Raw genomic sequence first — 17427 nt, 5'->3', positions numbered from 1 at the left:
ACAGTCTCACATCCATACATGACCACTGGAAAAACCATAGCCTTGACTAGATGGACCTTTGTTGGCAAAGTAATGTCTCTGCTTTTTAATATGCTATCTAGGTTGGCCACAACTTTCCTTCCAAGGAGTAAGCATCTTTTAATTTCCTGGCTGTAATCACCATCTGCAGTGATTTTGGAGCCCAGAAAAATAAAGTCTGACACTGTTTCCACTCCTTCCCTATCCCCCATGAAGTGATGGGACCAGATGCCATGATCTTCATTTTCTGAATGTTGAGCTTTAAGCCAACTTTTTCACTCTCTTCTTTCACTTTCATCAAGAGGCTTTTTAGCTCCTCTTCACTTTCTGCCATAAGGGTGGTGTCATCTGCATATCTGAGGTTATTTATATTTCTCCCGGCAATCTTGATTCCAGCTTGTGCTTCTTCCAGCCCAGGGTTTCTCATGATGTACTCCGCATGTAAGTTAAATAAGCAGGGTGACAATATAGAGCCTTGACGTACTCCTTCTCCTATTTGGAACCAGTCTGTTGTTCCATGTTCAGTTCTAACTGTTGCTTCCTGACCTGCATATAGGTTTCTAAAGAGGCAGTTCAGGTGGTTTGGTATTCAACTAGTATAATAAACATGAAATCATCTAATTCTGAAATTAAAGTGATCAGAAATATAAGTTTGTCATGCGACAGTCCATTAGTTGCAGGCAATTAGATGTCACAATAAATTCAGATGAGTTCTGGCCTTTGATCTCAAGTCCTAATACTAACAGTTTTCAATTTATCTTTTTTATTAGATCAAAGAAGTAATTTTTCTTTCATTTCTCTTATTTTATTCATCTAAATATAGATGTTAAACTTCAGTGCATTGGTTTGGAGTATGTTACTCACTACTCGTAATATAATTTAATTCCATTCCTCTATCCATTTATTTTTTCATTTATCATGTGTTTTTAGTCTTGTATCCATCCATTTATCCATCTGTCTCTTTGTCTACCCATTCGTCATCTATCCTTCTATCCATCCATAGATTCATCCATCCAATAAAAATGTGTTGAGTGTGTACTGAGGTGATCAGGCTAGGTTTAGAGATGACACATCAGAATCTCTTAAGAACTAGCTTATAAACTCATGTTAACATAAATAAGTAGTATCTTTATTTTAGTAACTCTTGCAAACCTTATGTTGTATTAAGAATTGCCACATTTATAAATTCCACTCCTGTTTATAGACCCCAAAGAATTAAAAAATGGGTACTCAAAAAGACTTATACACAAATGTTTATAGCAGTATATTTACAATAGTCAAAGAGTAATAATAGCCAAACATCCATCAACAGATGAATGGATAAAAAAATGTGGTATATTCATACCACAGTAATAGAATATTGGGCTTCCCTCGTGGTTCAGACAGTAAAGTGTCTGCCTGCAATGCGGGAGATACAGGTTTGACCCCTGGGTTGGGAAGATCCCCTGGAGAAGGAAATGGCAATCCACTCCAGTACTCTTGCCTGGAAAATCTCATGGACAAGAGGAGCCTGGTAGGCTACAGTCCATGGCGTCACAATGAGTCAGACTATATCTATACATATAGATATAGTCCCAGGACAATCAATATAAGATTAATAAACAAAAAATTAAGAAAGTATGCATGCTAAAGACTGAGCAACTTTAAAATATCACTACCATAAAAATAAATGAAATATTGATATGTGCTACAACATAGATGAACCTTGAAAACACTATGCTAACAGAGAGAAGTCAGACACAAAAAGTCATATATTATATATGTCCATTTGTATGAAATATCCAGAATAGGTAAATCCATGGAGACAGAAGCAGATTCATGATTGACAGGAATTGAGGAAATGGTGGAATAGAATAGAGTGTGACTGCATGATAGACACAGGGTTTTATTGTAGAGGGGGAAGGGAGAGCTAATGAAAATGTCTAGAACCAGAGATGGTGGTTGTACAACATTATAAATGTTTTAAATGACACCTTAAAGATGGTGACTGCAGCCGTGAAATTAAAAGACGCTTACTCCTTGGAAGGAAAGTTATGACCAACCTAGATAGCATATTCAAAAGCAGAGACATTACTTTGCCAACAAAGGTCTGTCTAGTCAAGGCTATGGTTTTTCCAGTGGTCATGTATGGATGTGAGAGTTGGACTGTGAAGAAGGCTGAGCACTGAAGAATTGATGCTTTTGAACTGTGGTGTTGGAGAAAACTCTTGAGAGTCCTTTGGACTGCAAGGAGATCCAACCAGTCCATTCTGAAGGAGATCAGCCCTGGGTGTTCTTTGGAAGGAATGATGCTAAAGCTGAAAGTCCAGTACTTTGGCCACCTCATGCGAAGAGTTGACTCATTGGAAAAGACTCTGATGCTGGGAGGGATTGGGGGAAGGAGGAAAAGGGGACGACAGAGGATGAGATGGCTGGATGGCATCACTGACTCGATGGACGTGAGTCTGAGTGAACTCTGGGAGTTGGTGATGGACAGGGAGGCCTGGCGTGCTGCAGTTCATGGGGTCACAAAGAGTCGGACACGACTGAGCAACTGAACTGAACTGAAAGTGATTATGTTTTGTGGAATTCATCTCAATTAAAAAATAGTGCCAGTGACACTTTATACACAAGTTTATTTGGTGGGAGAAAAATGACTGAAAATTTATTTAAATCTCTATGTAACCCGAATGCTGTAAAACAGTGATTTTTAATGCTTGCCAGTTTAGAACCTTCTGCCAAGCTTTCTAAACTGTGCCCCCAGAGAAGAAAGCATCCAAAAAATGGTGTCGAATGAGTCAATCTGTAGGTAAATATAATTTGTTTGTCTTTAGAGAATGCCAGCTAGCACCCAGCACCTACAGCATTCCCATCCAAATGTCTGTTTTCTAGGATTTCAAGATGATTTTCCTTTTCTACTTCTCAATTATGTATGAACTTAAACATGTTCCAAGGTATTATCAAGTCTTGTTGGTGTTGTTACTGGCTCAGTCATGTCCAACTCTTTATGACTCCATGGACTGTAGCCCACCAGGCTCCTCTGTCCATGGAATTCTCCAGGCAAGAATACTTGAAGTGGGTCGTCATTTCCTTTTCCAGGGGATCTTCCTGTAGATTATTCATGTAGTCATTTTGATTCAACAGTTAATGTATGTTAATAAAATGCCTAGCATTTTATGACCACATACATGAATTAGGTACTACATCAAGAATTTTACATTCATTATTTTATTTAATCCTTTAATCAATTCATTATGTATGGACTCTTGTATTATCTCTGTTACACGGATGACAGTATTGAGGCCTAGAGATATTAAGTCATTTCTTCCACGCTATGGGACTGGTAAGATCTCCAGAGGATCCCTTCCAGGGATCAAACCCGGGTCTCCCTCATTGCAGGCACGTTCTTTACCACCTGAACCACCAGGGAAGCCCCTATCAAGCTTCTAGGGTTAGGAAAATCAGGATGAAAGTAGAGATTTTATAAACTTGTTGCCAGAAAACTTATAGCTTAAAGATGATCACTTTTGAAGGTATATTCAATGAGCCTATTAACTTTGTTCTCTGGCTTGATTACAACATAGATTCTCAAACTGGCAAGGTCTTCGGTAATTGTGAATCACCAATCAATAAAAATCTACCACCACTCTTATGGAAGCAACTAAAAATGCATGTCCTAGCAAGAGTCACTGTATCTTTTTTATAGTTAAATAATGGCGTATTAGATGTTATGGAGATCTATCAATTATTTTATAAAGTAATAATTATCTATGAATCAATATCAGTTATTTAATTTTATGCTTTTAGAGTTGATTTAAAATTTATTTTAATACATTAAAATGACAAAAATCTAGTTTAGGTCATAGAAATTTTATTTTTTTGTATTTTGATCCTATTTCAACAGTTAATGTATATTAACAAAATACCTAGCATTTTATAACCACATACATGAGTTAGGTACTACATCAACAACTTTACATTCATTCTTTCATTTAATCCTTTAATCAATTCATTATGTATGCACTCTTATATTATCTCTGACACATAGATGACAACTGAGACCTAGAGATGTTAAGTCATTTCTCCCAGGCTATGGGACTGGTAAATGTCAGAGACAGCATGTGGATCTTGATCTCTCTGGCTCTTGAGCTTGTGTTCTTAATAATGAAGATTTTGTATTTACTTTAAAAAAAAAAATGAAAAGCCAATAAGACATTGATGACATTTATTTAAATTGTGAATGTATATTGGTTGCATATTTTGGAAGAAATACATACATACAGCATACATATATACCATTTTATGTAATGGCGGTTTCAATTTGGCCAAATCAACTGTTTCTCAAAATAACGAGTGATACCAAATCTCTCTGTTAAAATCACCAGATCTGTACAGAAGTACCAATAAAATGAAACTCATAAATACAGAAAGCAGTGAATTTAATTTAGGCCTAAAACAATTTAGGAAAATAGATCTAACTAATATAACAAGATTTTATTAAGTTTCACTTTTACCTATTAAAATGCAGATTTATTTCTGAGAAAAGGCAACAAAAATAATTTACGTTTTTATTTTCCTTTGCTTCTATTTTTGTTTGAATTTAAAATATTGGACTGAATATTGTGTCCCTCTGCTTTTCTAGATTAATTATGAAAAATAAACCAGTAATATGAATATTTCCTGTTTTAAAAATTCCTTCAACTATGGTTTTAAACTAACTCAAAAAAATAAAAAATAGGGAAAACATATAGCCAAAAACCAAGAAATGAGCAAAAATGGTCATATATCTTTTTAAGCATTTGATTGTGGTACTGGTTATGAGCACTTTTAACTGGGCTGACTTTGCCTAATATGATGAATGACCAGAACTTCAAGTTATATTCATATATATACTGTTCCTCAAGAGATGTAACACCTAGGAGCTTGTTTACTTATTTACCATCTTTTTCCTTCTGCTCAGGCTGAGCTCTGTTAACCTTGAATCTGCAGTCCCCATTTCTCCTGACGGAAGCTTTGCAACAGCCGTGGAAGTTTGTCAATGTCCGCCAGGGTATACTGGCTCCTCCTGTGAAGTAAGTTTGCAAGAATATAGCTTCAGTACATTCTAAGTTCTTTCAGCATTAACTATTAAACGATTCTAAAATGAATTTAGTTTTTTCATCAAGGATTGCACAAATGATAGCGTCTTATTACTTGAAGAACTTCAATGTCTGCCAAAAGTCATGACTGTCAGAGTGTTACTCATATGATGTCATCTTGAAATCATATTTTTCCTTATGACATAATAGCTAAAAATCTGATTCTTTTGGAAGTTTTTGGTTTCTCTTTAATCTGTTGATAAAATGGGATGAATGATGGTGGAATACTATTTCAATATATTTCTCCTTCTCAGGTGGAAACCTGAGAGGAATTTAGCACCGTTTCTTTTCTTTTTCACTTTCTCCATGTTTTAATCCTATGTACTACATTCTTTCTCTACTTTATTCCTAAGAATACAACCAATTCACAATCATCTGAAGGACTCAGTCTTTAAAATGTCAAGAACATAATATATGGAAGAAATATCTTGATTCGGAAAGTTTTCTACAGGTCTTTGATTTGTTTAGCGCCTAAAGTTTGAGATATTTATTGTTGTCTCAGTATTCTAGATTAATGTTCCTTACTTAATATTGCAATGTGTCCTTCTAAGGTAATAATTTTTATTTACTTTTATGTATGTTTTAGGTAGTTTGAAAATTGATTTTACTTGAAATCTGCTCAAAAAATATAAGTGCCATTTCCCTGATAGAGGGCATGGCTTGCATATAAATAGGAGCTTAAATTCTTTAAAAATGGTGCCTTTAAGGAATCATCTGAGTGTACCAAGATGTTCCACTTCAGCACACTAATCCATTAAACCATTTACAGAAATACCCTAGGTCTTGCTTTTCAGTTCTCTTGTACTTTAAAATAATGCATGCTTCCAGAGGATACACAGGGCTTAGAGTCATATTCATGTCAGACGTGTTTTCTTTAACTGAGCTTGGATTCACCTATCTAAAAATAAAACTAAATGTAATTCGCCATCACTTTTTTAAAATTCATACAGAGAATACAGAAATAATAATGGAAATGAATTAGCTCTGTCAACCCAAATTTGATTTCACATGTAAAATTTATGTTGTATTTGATAAAGCATATTCTTTGATTAAGAACCTAGCAGTCTGTATTTCAAACCAGAAAGCTCTCTTTGAACCTCTAAGTTCTTATTTCAACTGAAATAAACTACTCTTATTATATTCTTACTTTCACACTTATTCCCACATTGATGATTCTCAGTACTCTTCATCATCTTCTGTACAAATTTCAAATGCCCATTGAATCTAAAATTGTCTGTATTAGAATTATTTCATTGGCTATGCATTTTGAGTCTCAGTGAACTCCAGGAGTTGGTGATGGACAGGGAGGCCTGGCGTGCTGCGATTCATGGGATCGCAAAGAGTCGGACATGACTAAGCGACTGATCTGATCTGATGCATTTTGTTTCTTCTTTTCTTTCACCAAAATATTTATTGAGAATCTTTGGTAAATTCTGCCCTAGATGCTGAGAGGGATTATCAAGATTACATCACAGTCCTTGTTCTTAAGGAGCTAACAGTCTGTTTAGTAAGACAGAACACATACTTACGATAAATGGGATCACAGCCCTATAGAATTAAGGCACCAATAAGTGGTACAGAACATGAGTGGCAATAATCTTTCAAAGATGTGATCGGTTCCAGTGGAGAGAGATGTCACAGAAAATGTTCTGAGGTGGAAAAATCCCAACTTGGAAACTAAATAATGGTAACAATTAGGTAGGAAGAGAGAAGCAAGTGGGTGTGGAAGAGTCAGAACAAAGAAACAGAAGGATAAGAAAAGCTTCCTGTGCTTCTCACACAATAATGGATAAATATAGTTACCTTGGAATCCATAAAAGAAATTAATCGAATCAGAAGACAAGGAACTCTGAAACTCTGGAGTTTCTCTCAGGCTTCTTCATTTCTTCTACTCTCTAATAATCCTTTCTTTTCTTTATTGAAGCTTCCTGTCCCTTAGCTCACTATCATCTATCCTTATCTTTTCCTGATTTCATTTGCTTTTTTACTGAGTTTGAAAGGGCAGACATTCTAGTTTTGTTACCACTGATATTTCCAAATCCTTTAAAAGCTGAGTAAACTCCAAACACCATTGTTGTTGTTGTTCAGCCCCTAAGTTATATCTGTCTTTTTGCGACTGCAGCTCACCAGGCTTCCCCTCACTGTCTCCTGGAGTTTGCTGATTCATGTCTATTGAGTCCGTGATGCCATCCAACCATCTCAGCCTCTGTCGCCCCCTTCTCCTCTTGCCCTCAATTTTTCCCAGCATCAGGGTCTTTTCCAGTGAGCTGGCTCTTCACATCAGGTGGCCTAAGTATTAACATTTTAATTCTAGCTTGCCTAAAACAGATTATATGATTCCATGATAAATCATTCTTTTCTGTTTTTTGGGGGGCCGTAAATGTTGATCCAGAATTTTTTAATCATTTATACTTTTTATAAATCCCTACGCATTTTATTTTTCAAATATTTTCATTCTTTCCTAGAATTGTCATAGTTCATTTCACTTAACAAGTGGGACGGATGAGGAAGTGAAAGCAAAATTAGGTACTAAAAAAGTGTTTTAATTAAAATCTCAGCTTCCTATTCTAAATGGTGGAAATATTAACTACTTCATGTAGTTTTTAAGATGATCAAAACTCTTGATATGGATGGTAATGTGATGAACAATACACATACAGTCTATGACCTTCAAGGACATTACATTTGATGGTAGACTAGACTGTATGCCAGAAAGAAAATTTAAATAAATATGATAAATTCCATGAAGACAATAAGCAGGGGGCCTTGATAGAGGCTCTGAGAGCAAGTGTAGGAAGATGAGATGGAAGGGACTATATGACTAACCTGAGCTCTAGGGTCTTCTTAGGTAAAGGGAACCAGTGAGGAAGTGAAACACAGTTTGGGATCTGCAAGGACCTGAAAGAAGGCATGTGTGGCTGGAGCTTAATAAGCAAGGGGAGCATAGCACGAGACATGCCTGGAGGAGCCAAACCACTCAGAGCTTTGCATGATTAAAAATCTGTAGTATTATTCTAAATGCAATGGGGAGAAAACTGTTCTGCTCCTGCTGCCCAGTCATGTCTGACTCTCTGCAGCCCCATGAACTAGGCCAACAGGCTCCTCTGTCCATGAATTTTTCCAGGCAAGAAGACTGGAGTAGGTTGCCATTTGATATGATACCATGATCTGAGTTAATTTTTTTTTAAAAAGTCACTATAACTACAGTGTGTAGAACATACTGTACATGGCAGGGATGGCAGGAAGTAAAATGGTTAATATGCTATTTTGTTAGAATGTAATGATGATAGAGGTTTGTTAGGATAATGGCAGAGGACGTGAAAAGACATGTTGTTTATTTTAAATAGATTTTGGTAGTAGAACCAATCAGTCTTACTGATAGACATGCCACGGGAACATTGAAAGTAATAATGATTTTGAGAATGAGTCAGATGTCAAGTTGGAGCAGTTGAATATGGTGCTGTTTACTTAGCTGAGGAAAACTGAGGGAAGGAACACCTGTGGTGGGGATGATAAAATCAACAATCCATCTTAGAAATATTAGGTTTGAAAGAGCTATGAAGTATATTGTCAATGTACAGTTAGAATATGTAGGTCTTGACCTCAGAATATCTGTCTGGTCTAGAGATATGTATTTGGAAGAAATCATCAACTAGACAGCTGAATAAAGTTACCTTGGAGCAAGTGTGGAGGAAAAAAGAGAAAATGACTAAGCCCCTAAGAGCTCCTGACCATGAGAAGCGAGTTGAAGCAGAGGAGACAGCAAAGAGAGGGGCAGCAACCTGGAACTGTAGTATCATGAAAGCTGTGAGAAGAGGGCTTTTGAGGGAGATAGGAATCAGCTAAACCATAGCTTGATGAGAGATCAAATAAAATGTTAACTGTAGAATTGTTCATTTGATTTGGTTCCCTGGAATTCGGTGGCATGGACAAGAGCAGTTTTAACCCAGTGATTATGGCACAAGACAGATTAGGATGGAGTGAACCATTGAAGGGAAGTAGAAAGAAAAGATATTTTAGAGCAGACTTACCTAAAAGAAAAAATAGGTAGGTAACTGAAAGTTATGGGATATTAAGAGAGTATTTTTGTCTTTTTTCCTGTTAGCTAATTTTTTACAGAGATACAAGTCATATTTTCGAGCTGATAGTAATGATCTAATGGAAAGGAAAGATATTATTGATGCAGCACTGAGTGGGTATATTGGGGAAACAATTACAAGTGTGGTGATAATCCTTTGAGAGTATGAGGAATTCTGCATGCCTCATCCCCATTGTTCCAGAGGGAAATATGACTAACGGAAATATGGGCTTGTGCTTGTGTACTTGGTAGTGGAAAGATCGTTTCCACTGCCTTCAGTATTCTCTGTGACTAATGAGATGAAATCACTGGCTAAGAAAGAGGTCTAAGAGTTGGGAAATTTAAAGAGGATGTAGGATAAGTAATATATTTGCAGATATATATGTGCGTATATATATATGCCTTGTTATATATATATATATATATATACATACACACACACCTTATATATTATATATGTATACCTGTATATAATATATATCTTATTAATGACAATTCTATGAATATTTTTCCTCAAAACAGTAAGTCAATTATCTCCCTATTAGCAACACCCTTAATTTCTACTCACTTCTGAATATATAGCTTCACCAGTTTTTAGAAATATATATTACATTACAAAATCTATTCTGTAATGAGTCTAGGGTGACAACATTTTTAATGAGTAAAAATTATTAGAAAGGGTTAGAAAATTGACACCTTCTTTTCTATACTGCCCAAATTAAGAAGAAAGTTGCTTTTGTTTTCCTTTAGGATATCAAGTATCAGATCATCCTTTTTTTATGTCTTTGCTATTGATGTTCAAATTTAAGAATCCTCATATCCTGAGGCAGAAGGAACCTTTCCAACAATACACAGCACAATTCTATATTCTTTATTACCTCAGTGGTTTCTCTCTTGTTTCCACTCTCAGCTAGGAAAAAAAAGGCCTTTTCATGATATACTGAGTTGTAGTTAACCATCCAGAAATATAGTAAATAACCCACAAAATGCAGTTTTAACTTGAGGGAGATCATACGCTCCTGCAGGGCAGCAGTGTTTCCCCCTTTATTTTGTACCCTGTCCAGTTGAGAGTGACCCCCGCAGAAGGGATGCTTAAACATGACAGTGAACTGAAAGCCAGCCCTGACACACAGATGCTCTGTGACCCAAATATCCTTTTTCAAATCAGAATTCTATTCTTGTATGAGAAAGTGTTTTACACTTTAAAAAGGAATGATGGATATAACTAGAGTTCTAGTAGAATAAAACCATAAAATAAAATATCTAAGGAATGTATGGTAAATAAATCATAAACTATTTTGTGTAAATTTGAGAAGGTAAAATAGGGTGAAGGAAGTTGAGAATGAGAACTATAAATTATATATGTGCACAAGTCAGCCATGTAGGTGATCAAATGTGAGATGAGTGCTACCTTTTCTCCAGACAATTGCAAAGATTTTCTGGAAGTGACGGAGTTAAGGGCAGTTTGCATGTGAGAAAGGGAAGACATTCCAGAGGATCTACAATCCTTGGACAGGACATTAAATGCTCTAGTAGGCTGAGGTTCTGAAGAGCCCATTTATGTCGGCTGCTTTTTTTCAATACTTTTTCTTCTGTTTTCTTGTCTATGCTTTTTACTTTGAGACTGTCATGATTCAATTCTTTATATCTCTGCTTTATTTTGCTATTTCAGAAGAGTCATCAAGTTAATGCTTCCTCTAATCTCATACCTGCCAATAACACTAAGGTCAGTACGAAGCCCCCATGTCAGGAGGAATAGCTCTGGTAGCCATATTTCCATAACGGCAATGCTTTGACATGCACATCTGCTGGGTTTGCTACCTAAATATGTTTATCTGCTAAAGACAAAAGTAAGCTTTAAAAAAATCCCTGACACTAACTTGAGACCATATTTTCCTTTCAGTCTTGTTGGCCTAGGCACAGACGAGTTAACGGCACTATTTTTGGTGGCCTCTGTGAACCCTGTCAGTGCTTTGGTCACGCGGAATCCTGTGATGATACCACCGGAGAATGCCTGGTAAGTGCTTTCTCCATTGGGGTTGCTGATTGACAGGGCTGAAATCAGCTCAATAAGCCCTGCAACTCAATTACTACCTTTGGGACCTTAAACACTTGAGTCAAGAAGGGATTTGACGGTGATCTTTATATTGAACTGAGTTGGAAGCTGAGAAGGTTCTTTCATATGTGGTCTTCCTGACTGACAAGCATTAGAAAGTGTTTACTCACATAAGTCTAAGGATTGAATTAAGATCAGATATATCATAATAAAACATAACTAATGACTGTGATACATATCTGCCACAAATATATATGGTTTCAATCTCTTATGTAATTCTACCCAAAAAATCACTGCATTTCTGTAACAGGAAATGATTTGTAACCCCATAATATGAAAAGTATAAAATATAAGCTCTGTAATAGGCATAATTACACTTTTTTTCACTTTGAAAATGAGGGCATACTACGTTCTTTTTTTTTGGAAAATTTCAGCATTGAACTAAATTCAAAACATTGTGTGTAAATTAAAAATAATAAATATGTGCAATACATAGTCACCAGAGCTGCTTACTCCTTCTATTAAGTCAATACTATAACCAGAAAAAAAGCTCTACAGAGGGTGAAGCACTTTCCATCCTGCTAAGAAGCTTTTGGATTGGAGATTACGCTGAATAGACCATTCTGATTAACTCAAGGGCATGTTAGTTTTATATTGTCTGACATGACATGAAGCTTGAAACAACACTTCTCATTTCATTAATCTTGCAGAAACACAATTTGAAATGGTGCCAATTTAGGAGGATATCATATTCTCATTTCCCTGTAGAATTTAAGGCAGCCTCTGTTATCTGTATTTCTTAATGTTCTCTCTCTCTCTCTTGCTCATTCTTCCCCCTCTCCTACCCTTTTTCTTCCATTTAAAAGCTTCTGGGAAAAATCCAAAATGAAAATTCAGGGCTTTTGTTTCAATGTGATTTGACATTTAGTTTTATTGATGCTCTTTCTGTTTTCTCTATAGCAGATTTTGTTTAATTGCATTGCAGGATAAAGCATGATAGCCTTAATTTGTGGATCAGTAGATTTTTCAAATGGCATTGTTATGAACAGAAAGACTAAGTGATTTTCATTTTAATTATACAATAAGTCTTTTAAAATGTACCTTGGGAAAAATACTGAGTTACCTTTAAACAAATATTCAGCCCAAAACAGATATAGATTTGTTTTCAGTTCAGTTCAGTTCAGTTCAGTAGCTCAGTCATGTCCGACTCTTTGCGACCCCATGAATCACAGCACGCCAGGCCTCCCTGTCCATCACCATCTCCCGGAGTTCACTCAAACTCATGTCCATCAAGTCGGTGATGCCATCCAGCCATCTCATCCCAATTTCCTCCTGCCCCTAATCCCTCCCAGCATCAGAGTCTTTTCCAATGAGTCAACTCTTCGCATGAGGTGGCCAAAGTACTGGACTTTCAGCTTTAGCATCAGTCCTTCCAAAGAACACCCAGGACTGATCTCCTTTAGAATGGACTAGTTGGATCTCCTTGCAGTCTAAGGGACTCTCAAGAGTCTTCTCCAACACCACAGTTCAAAAGCATCAATTCTTCGGCGCTCAGCCTTCTTCACAGTCCAACTCTCACATCCATACATGACCACAGGAAAAACCATAGCCTTGACTAGACAGACCTTTGTTGCCAAAGTAATGTCTCTGCTTTTTAATATGCTATCTAGGTTGGTCATTAAAAAGATAGCATATTAAAAACCTAGATAGCATATTAAAAAGCAGAGACATTACTTTTTTTTTTTTAATATGCTATCTAGGTTGGTCATTGGAGAAGGAAATGGCAACCCACTCCAGTGTTCTTGCCTGGAGAATCCCAGGGACGGCAGAGCCTGGTGGGCTGCCATCTATGGGGTCGCACAGAGTCGGACACGACTGAAGTGACTTAGCAGGTTGGTCATAACTGTTTTACTTAAACCTAAAAAGACAGAAATTAATATTTCATGACAACAGACTCATAATGCTTCCAATAGCAATATTTCATGCTGCATTCATTAAGATTAAGTCTAAAATGATGCTGTTAGTCCATTTGGTTATAGGATATTTCTAAGAATGAAAGCCCATTGTTTTAGAGTAGGATAGTTTCATCCAGTATAATTTTGGGGGGAAGAAGTAAGGGGAATCAGTGATTATCTGAGGCCTTCTACTAATGAACTGTAGTTTATTGAATTTGTTTCATGGACAAGGAGATAGGAGAATACTTCAAATAAGCAAGGGATCTTAGGGAAGCAACAGAGAACTTAATGATTGACCTTAAAGACCTTAATCTGGTGTGTTTTCTGAATTTTCCATTGTAGCTGATAAATAGATAATAATGTAAGATATTTTCTGGAGACTTCCAAATGCTCTATTTGAAATGATACTGATAACTAAATGCTGCTGTCCCATTTTGAGCATATTAATTCCAACATGATCCACAAAGATAAAAATATTTAAGTGCTGCACATCAAAAGCAATCTTACTATTCAGTTGTTCTGCATTTTAGCTTCTTTTTAAGAAATTATTTATGCTTGCCCTCCTAGCATTAAACAGAAAATTTTTGAAACTTTTCCAGATAAGCTACATTTTAGTTAGTTTGGCTTTGAAATCTAATTAGAAATAAATTGAAATATTTTTTGATATCAGACCAAAATCCAGACCTCTTTTATAGTGTGGACCTATATTGAAAGATCAGTTTGACTTGCAGTACTTCTGAAGTGACCTAAGCCTGGTGAGCTGATGTCTATGGGGTCGCACAGAGTCGGACATGACTGAAGTGACTTAGCAGCAAGAAACAGTCAAGTCACATGGGAAGATTGCATGCTTGCTCCTTGTCATCGTTCCTGTGATAAGTGATGTGAACAGACATTTGGAGAGCACTTTGGAGCAGGATACCTATAAAATTCACCAGCCCATCAGAGTGAACCTTTCATCTTTTTTTCAGTTTGAGTTTCCATTGTATTTTTTCCTATTACTGTTTTATGGTTTCAATTACAAAAACAGTTGAGTTTTAAGATTAATTTTAAAATTTCCATTCAGTGACATATGACATTAGGAAATGCAAGAAATATGTTATTTTTCTTCCAAATTAGTAAAGCAAAGCAGGGTCTCTGGGTTGTATAAGATTTTCAGTTGAGTTTTAGAAAAACCATTTTCAACATGGTTAAAACATAGTCGGGTTTTATTATCTTGTTTTTTAAAGCCCCTAAATCTTTGAAGATACAATTTTGATTGTATCAGTATAACAATATACAAAGAATATTGCAACAAACATTCAACTTTTTTTAGTAAGAGCCAACTTTAGTTAAACTTGAAAACTGAAAGGAACAAATATGAAGATGAAATTAAAGAGGAAAGCGTTTCATCAGATTGATCCATGCCTGGCAACTTCCTACTAGATGTGCTGTTATTTAGACAAGTGTTGATAATAAAGTTAACATCTTTGCTACTTTGATAGAAGGTTGATAAATAAATTTGAGAATTTTAAATACTTTAAGGAAAAACCTGTTTTCAAGTATTAACAGATAGTAAAGTATCACCTATTCACTTGTAGTTCAAACTGTCATAGGATTTCAGAACTTGAAAGCTGCATATATTATGGGCTTCAGCTCTCACATTTTACAGAATGTAAGCAATTGATTCAGAGTTAAATCACTGGATTTTCATTTAATATCTTCTATTCAGTAATCTGTCCCTCTCCCCAAGGAATTTGACTGTTTTCTGAAATGTTATTTACATGGTTTTAAATTAAATATATTTATTAAATATAATTTTAAAAGAACTTTTAATATGCTAGAATAACTCAGAACTTTAATTAAATCAAATTGGCTCTCCCATTGGTCATCAAGTTTAATAAATTTTTACTTTATGCTTAAAATGAATTTATATTTTGGCTGTTAGCTATTTCCTCTACATATCTGGTTATTAATGATAAAATTAAAGGTTTTATACTCCAAACTCTGATGAACTCTTTTGAAATGAGAAAAAATAGAATGTTATATGCTTGTAAGATTAAAAATATATTTCAGTCACAATAAATCTATGTTGTATGATATTTAATAGGCATTATATACATTTTATTGTATTATAGGAGTTTGAAGAACTTATGTCTACACAATGCCAAAACATCATATAAATTGATCAAATTGTGCTATTGAAAACTTTATAGACAATTTCATTCATTAATTGATTGTTCACCTTTACCAGTCTTGATGAATTTTGTGAACACTAAGTTGATAAATCTACTTTAATTTATATGAAGAAATCAAGATATAAATTATTTTATTTTGATTTTCTTTATTTTTAAAAAGTACATGGTTCCAGAAAATACTAATTGATGGAAAATGCTGTTTTATTTTAAAAACCAATGTTTGTGGGAAACTGTTACATGCCTTGTGGTTTTAGTATTTATTAGTATACATTTCAGAGAAGGCGATGGCACCCCACTCCAGTACTCTTGCCTGGAAAACCCCATGGACGGAGGAGCCTGGTAGGCTGCAGTCCATGGGGTCACTAAAAGTCGGACACGACTGAGCGACTTCACTTTCACTTTTCACTTTCATGCCTTGGAGAAGGAAATGGCAACCCACTCCAGTGTTCTTGCCTGGAGAATCCCAGGGACGGGGGAGCCTGGTGGGCTGCCGTCTATGGGGTCGCACAGAGTTGGACACGACTGAAGCGACTTAGCAATAGCAGCAACAGTATACATTTAAAAATTTCTCAGTCTTCCCATCTTTTAATCATGAGTCAAGCAAGGCCCTCACAACTGTAATACATTAGTGCATTGTCCACATCATCAGAGCATACTGAGGTCCAGATTAATCTCAGATGTAGGAAGGCTATAGTCTCAGAGGATTTGTGTGATTAGCCACAGTTCTCATTAAATCAGCAGTTTTAAGTTGAACAATTAATTTTTACCTAAATCAGGTACAATTTCCATTAAATATATGTCATTTAGTCTCTGTAGAGTCTAAATGTATGTTACTACACATACTCACACATATTTCTTTAAGAAAAAAAATAAAAAACAACAAAAAAGAAAATATGATTTACATAATGAAAAAACTTTATAGTGAATTTCAGTCATCTTTTTGTTAAGTATGCATATGCTGAACGTAGCATGTAGTTTATAAGCTAGATATTAAATTAACTTTCAATGCTATTTCACAGCTGTAAAATTGACCATTTTATGTGGGAAATTACTCTTCCTGGCGGGGAACAGACTAATGATTCTGTAGACCTATTTTTGGTAATGCATTGATGCTAGAGACTGGAATAATAAACTCTGATGTGCACTTCTTCCTCAGAATTGTAAGGATCACACTGATGGACCATATTGCGATAAATGTCTTCCTGGTTTCTATGGTGATCCTACTAAAGGAACCTCTGACGACTGTCAGCCCTGTGCCTGTCCACTCAATAGCCCATCCAATAAGTGAGTAACAAACTTACCTCTTTCCAGAGTTGGGAATCTGGTTCTGCAAGTGTATTTTTGATATAGAATTTACCCTTTCTCTTGTCACACATAAATAAATAATAAAGATGTGCATAAATTTATCAGGAAGATAATATGAATTTTTCTAAGTATAAAATATTTAAAGCTATGGCTGTTTATTCCATGAAAATTTTAATATTTTTAGCTCTAGTTTTGGGGAGTTAGTATCTAAGAGAGAGAACTCAAATAGAATTTCTAAACCAACTCCAAAGAACAGACATATATTTTACAAACTTAGCCCAGCCTTCCACAAGTCGAAAGCAGCTTCTTGAAGGGGAAGCAGAGAATGCCGACCCCACAAAGAGCCTGGCTGTGTGTGCAGCTGTCTCGTGAACGCTGGTGGACCACGAAAGAAGTGTACCTTCTTGAACCTCTCTGCTGCCATTTTCTTTAAATATGTTTTGTATAGTTTGTATTTCATTATGGGAACAGCTACTTTTCCACAACCATTGATACACAATTCAAAATGTGATGGAACCTGGGCTTTGTGCTTCTGCATGTTGATCAGCTCTTAGCTACATGCCTTTAGTGTGTATGTATTTGATACGTGTACTTCTGGTGCTTCTACTTTGGCTGTAACTAGGCTGAGTCGGGCACGACTGAGCGACTTCATTTTCACTTTTCACTTTCATGCATTGGAGAAGGAAATGGCAACCCACTCCAATGTTCTTGCCTGGAGAATCCC

General features: G+C 35.8%; 1 protein-coding gene across 3 annotated transcripts in view; it reads left to right on the top strand.

The window, feature by feature from the left end:
• The window catches only part of LAMA2 (laminin, alpha 2), a 705371-nt gene that overhangs the window by 404009 nt on the left and 283935 nt on the right, over positions 1-17427 (top strand). For all 3 annotated transcript variants that reach the window (XM_010834646.1, XM_010834645.1, XM_010834644.1), the window contains exons 15-17: positions 4958-5069; positions 11117-11230; positions 16555-16682. In XM_010834646.1, coding sequence (XP_010832948.1) covers positions 4958-5069; positions 11117-11230; positions 16555-16682 — 354 coding nt within the window. The remainder of the gene's footprint in view (positions 1-4957; positions 5070-11116; positions 11231-16554; positions 16683-17427) is intronic.

The sequence above is a fragment of the Bison bison genome, unplaced genomic scaffold (assembly GCF_000754665.1).
Source record: "Bison bison bison isolate TAMUID 2011002044 unplaced genomic scaffold, Bison_UMD1.0 scf7180017864035, whole genome shotgun sequence".
Lineage (NCBI taxonomy): Eukaryota > Metazoa > Chordata > Mammalia > Artiodactyla > Bovidae > Bison > Bison bison.
The sequence above is the reverse complement of the archived record's forward strand: the minus strand, read 5'-3'. Positions and strand labels throughout refer to the sequence as shown.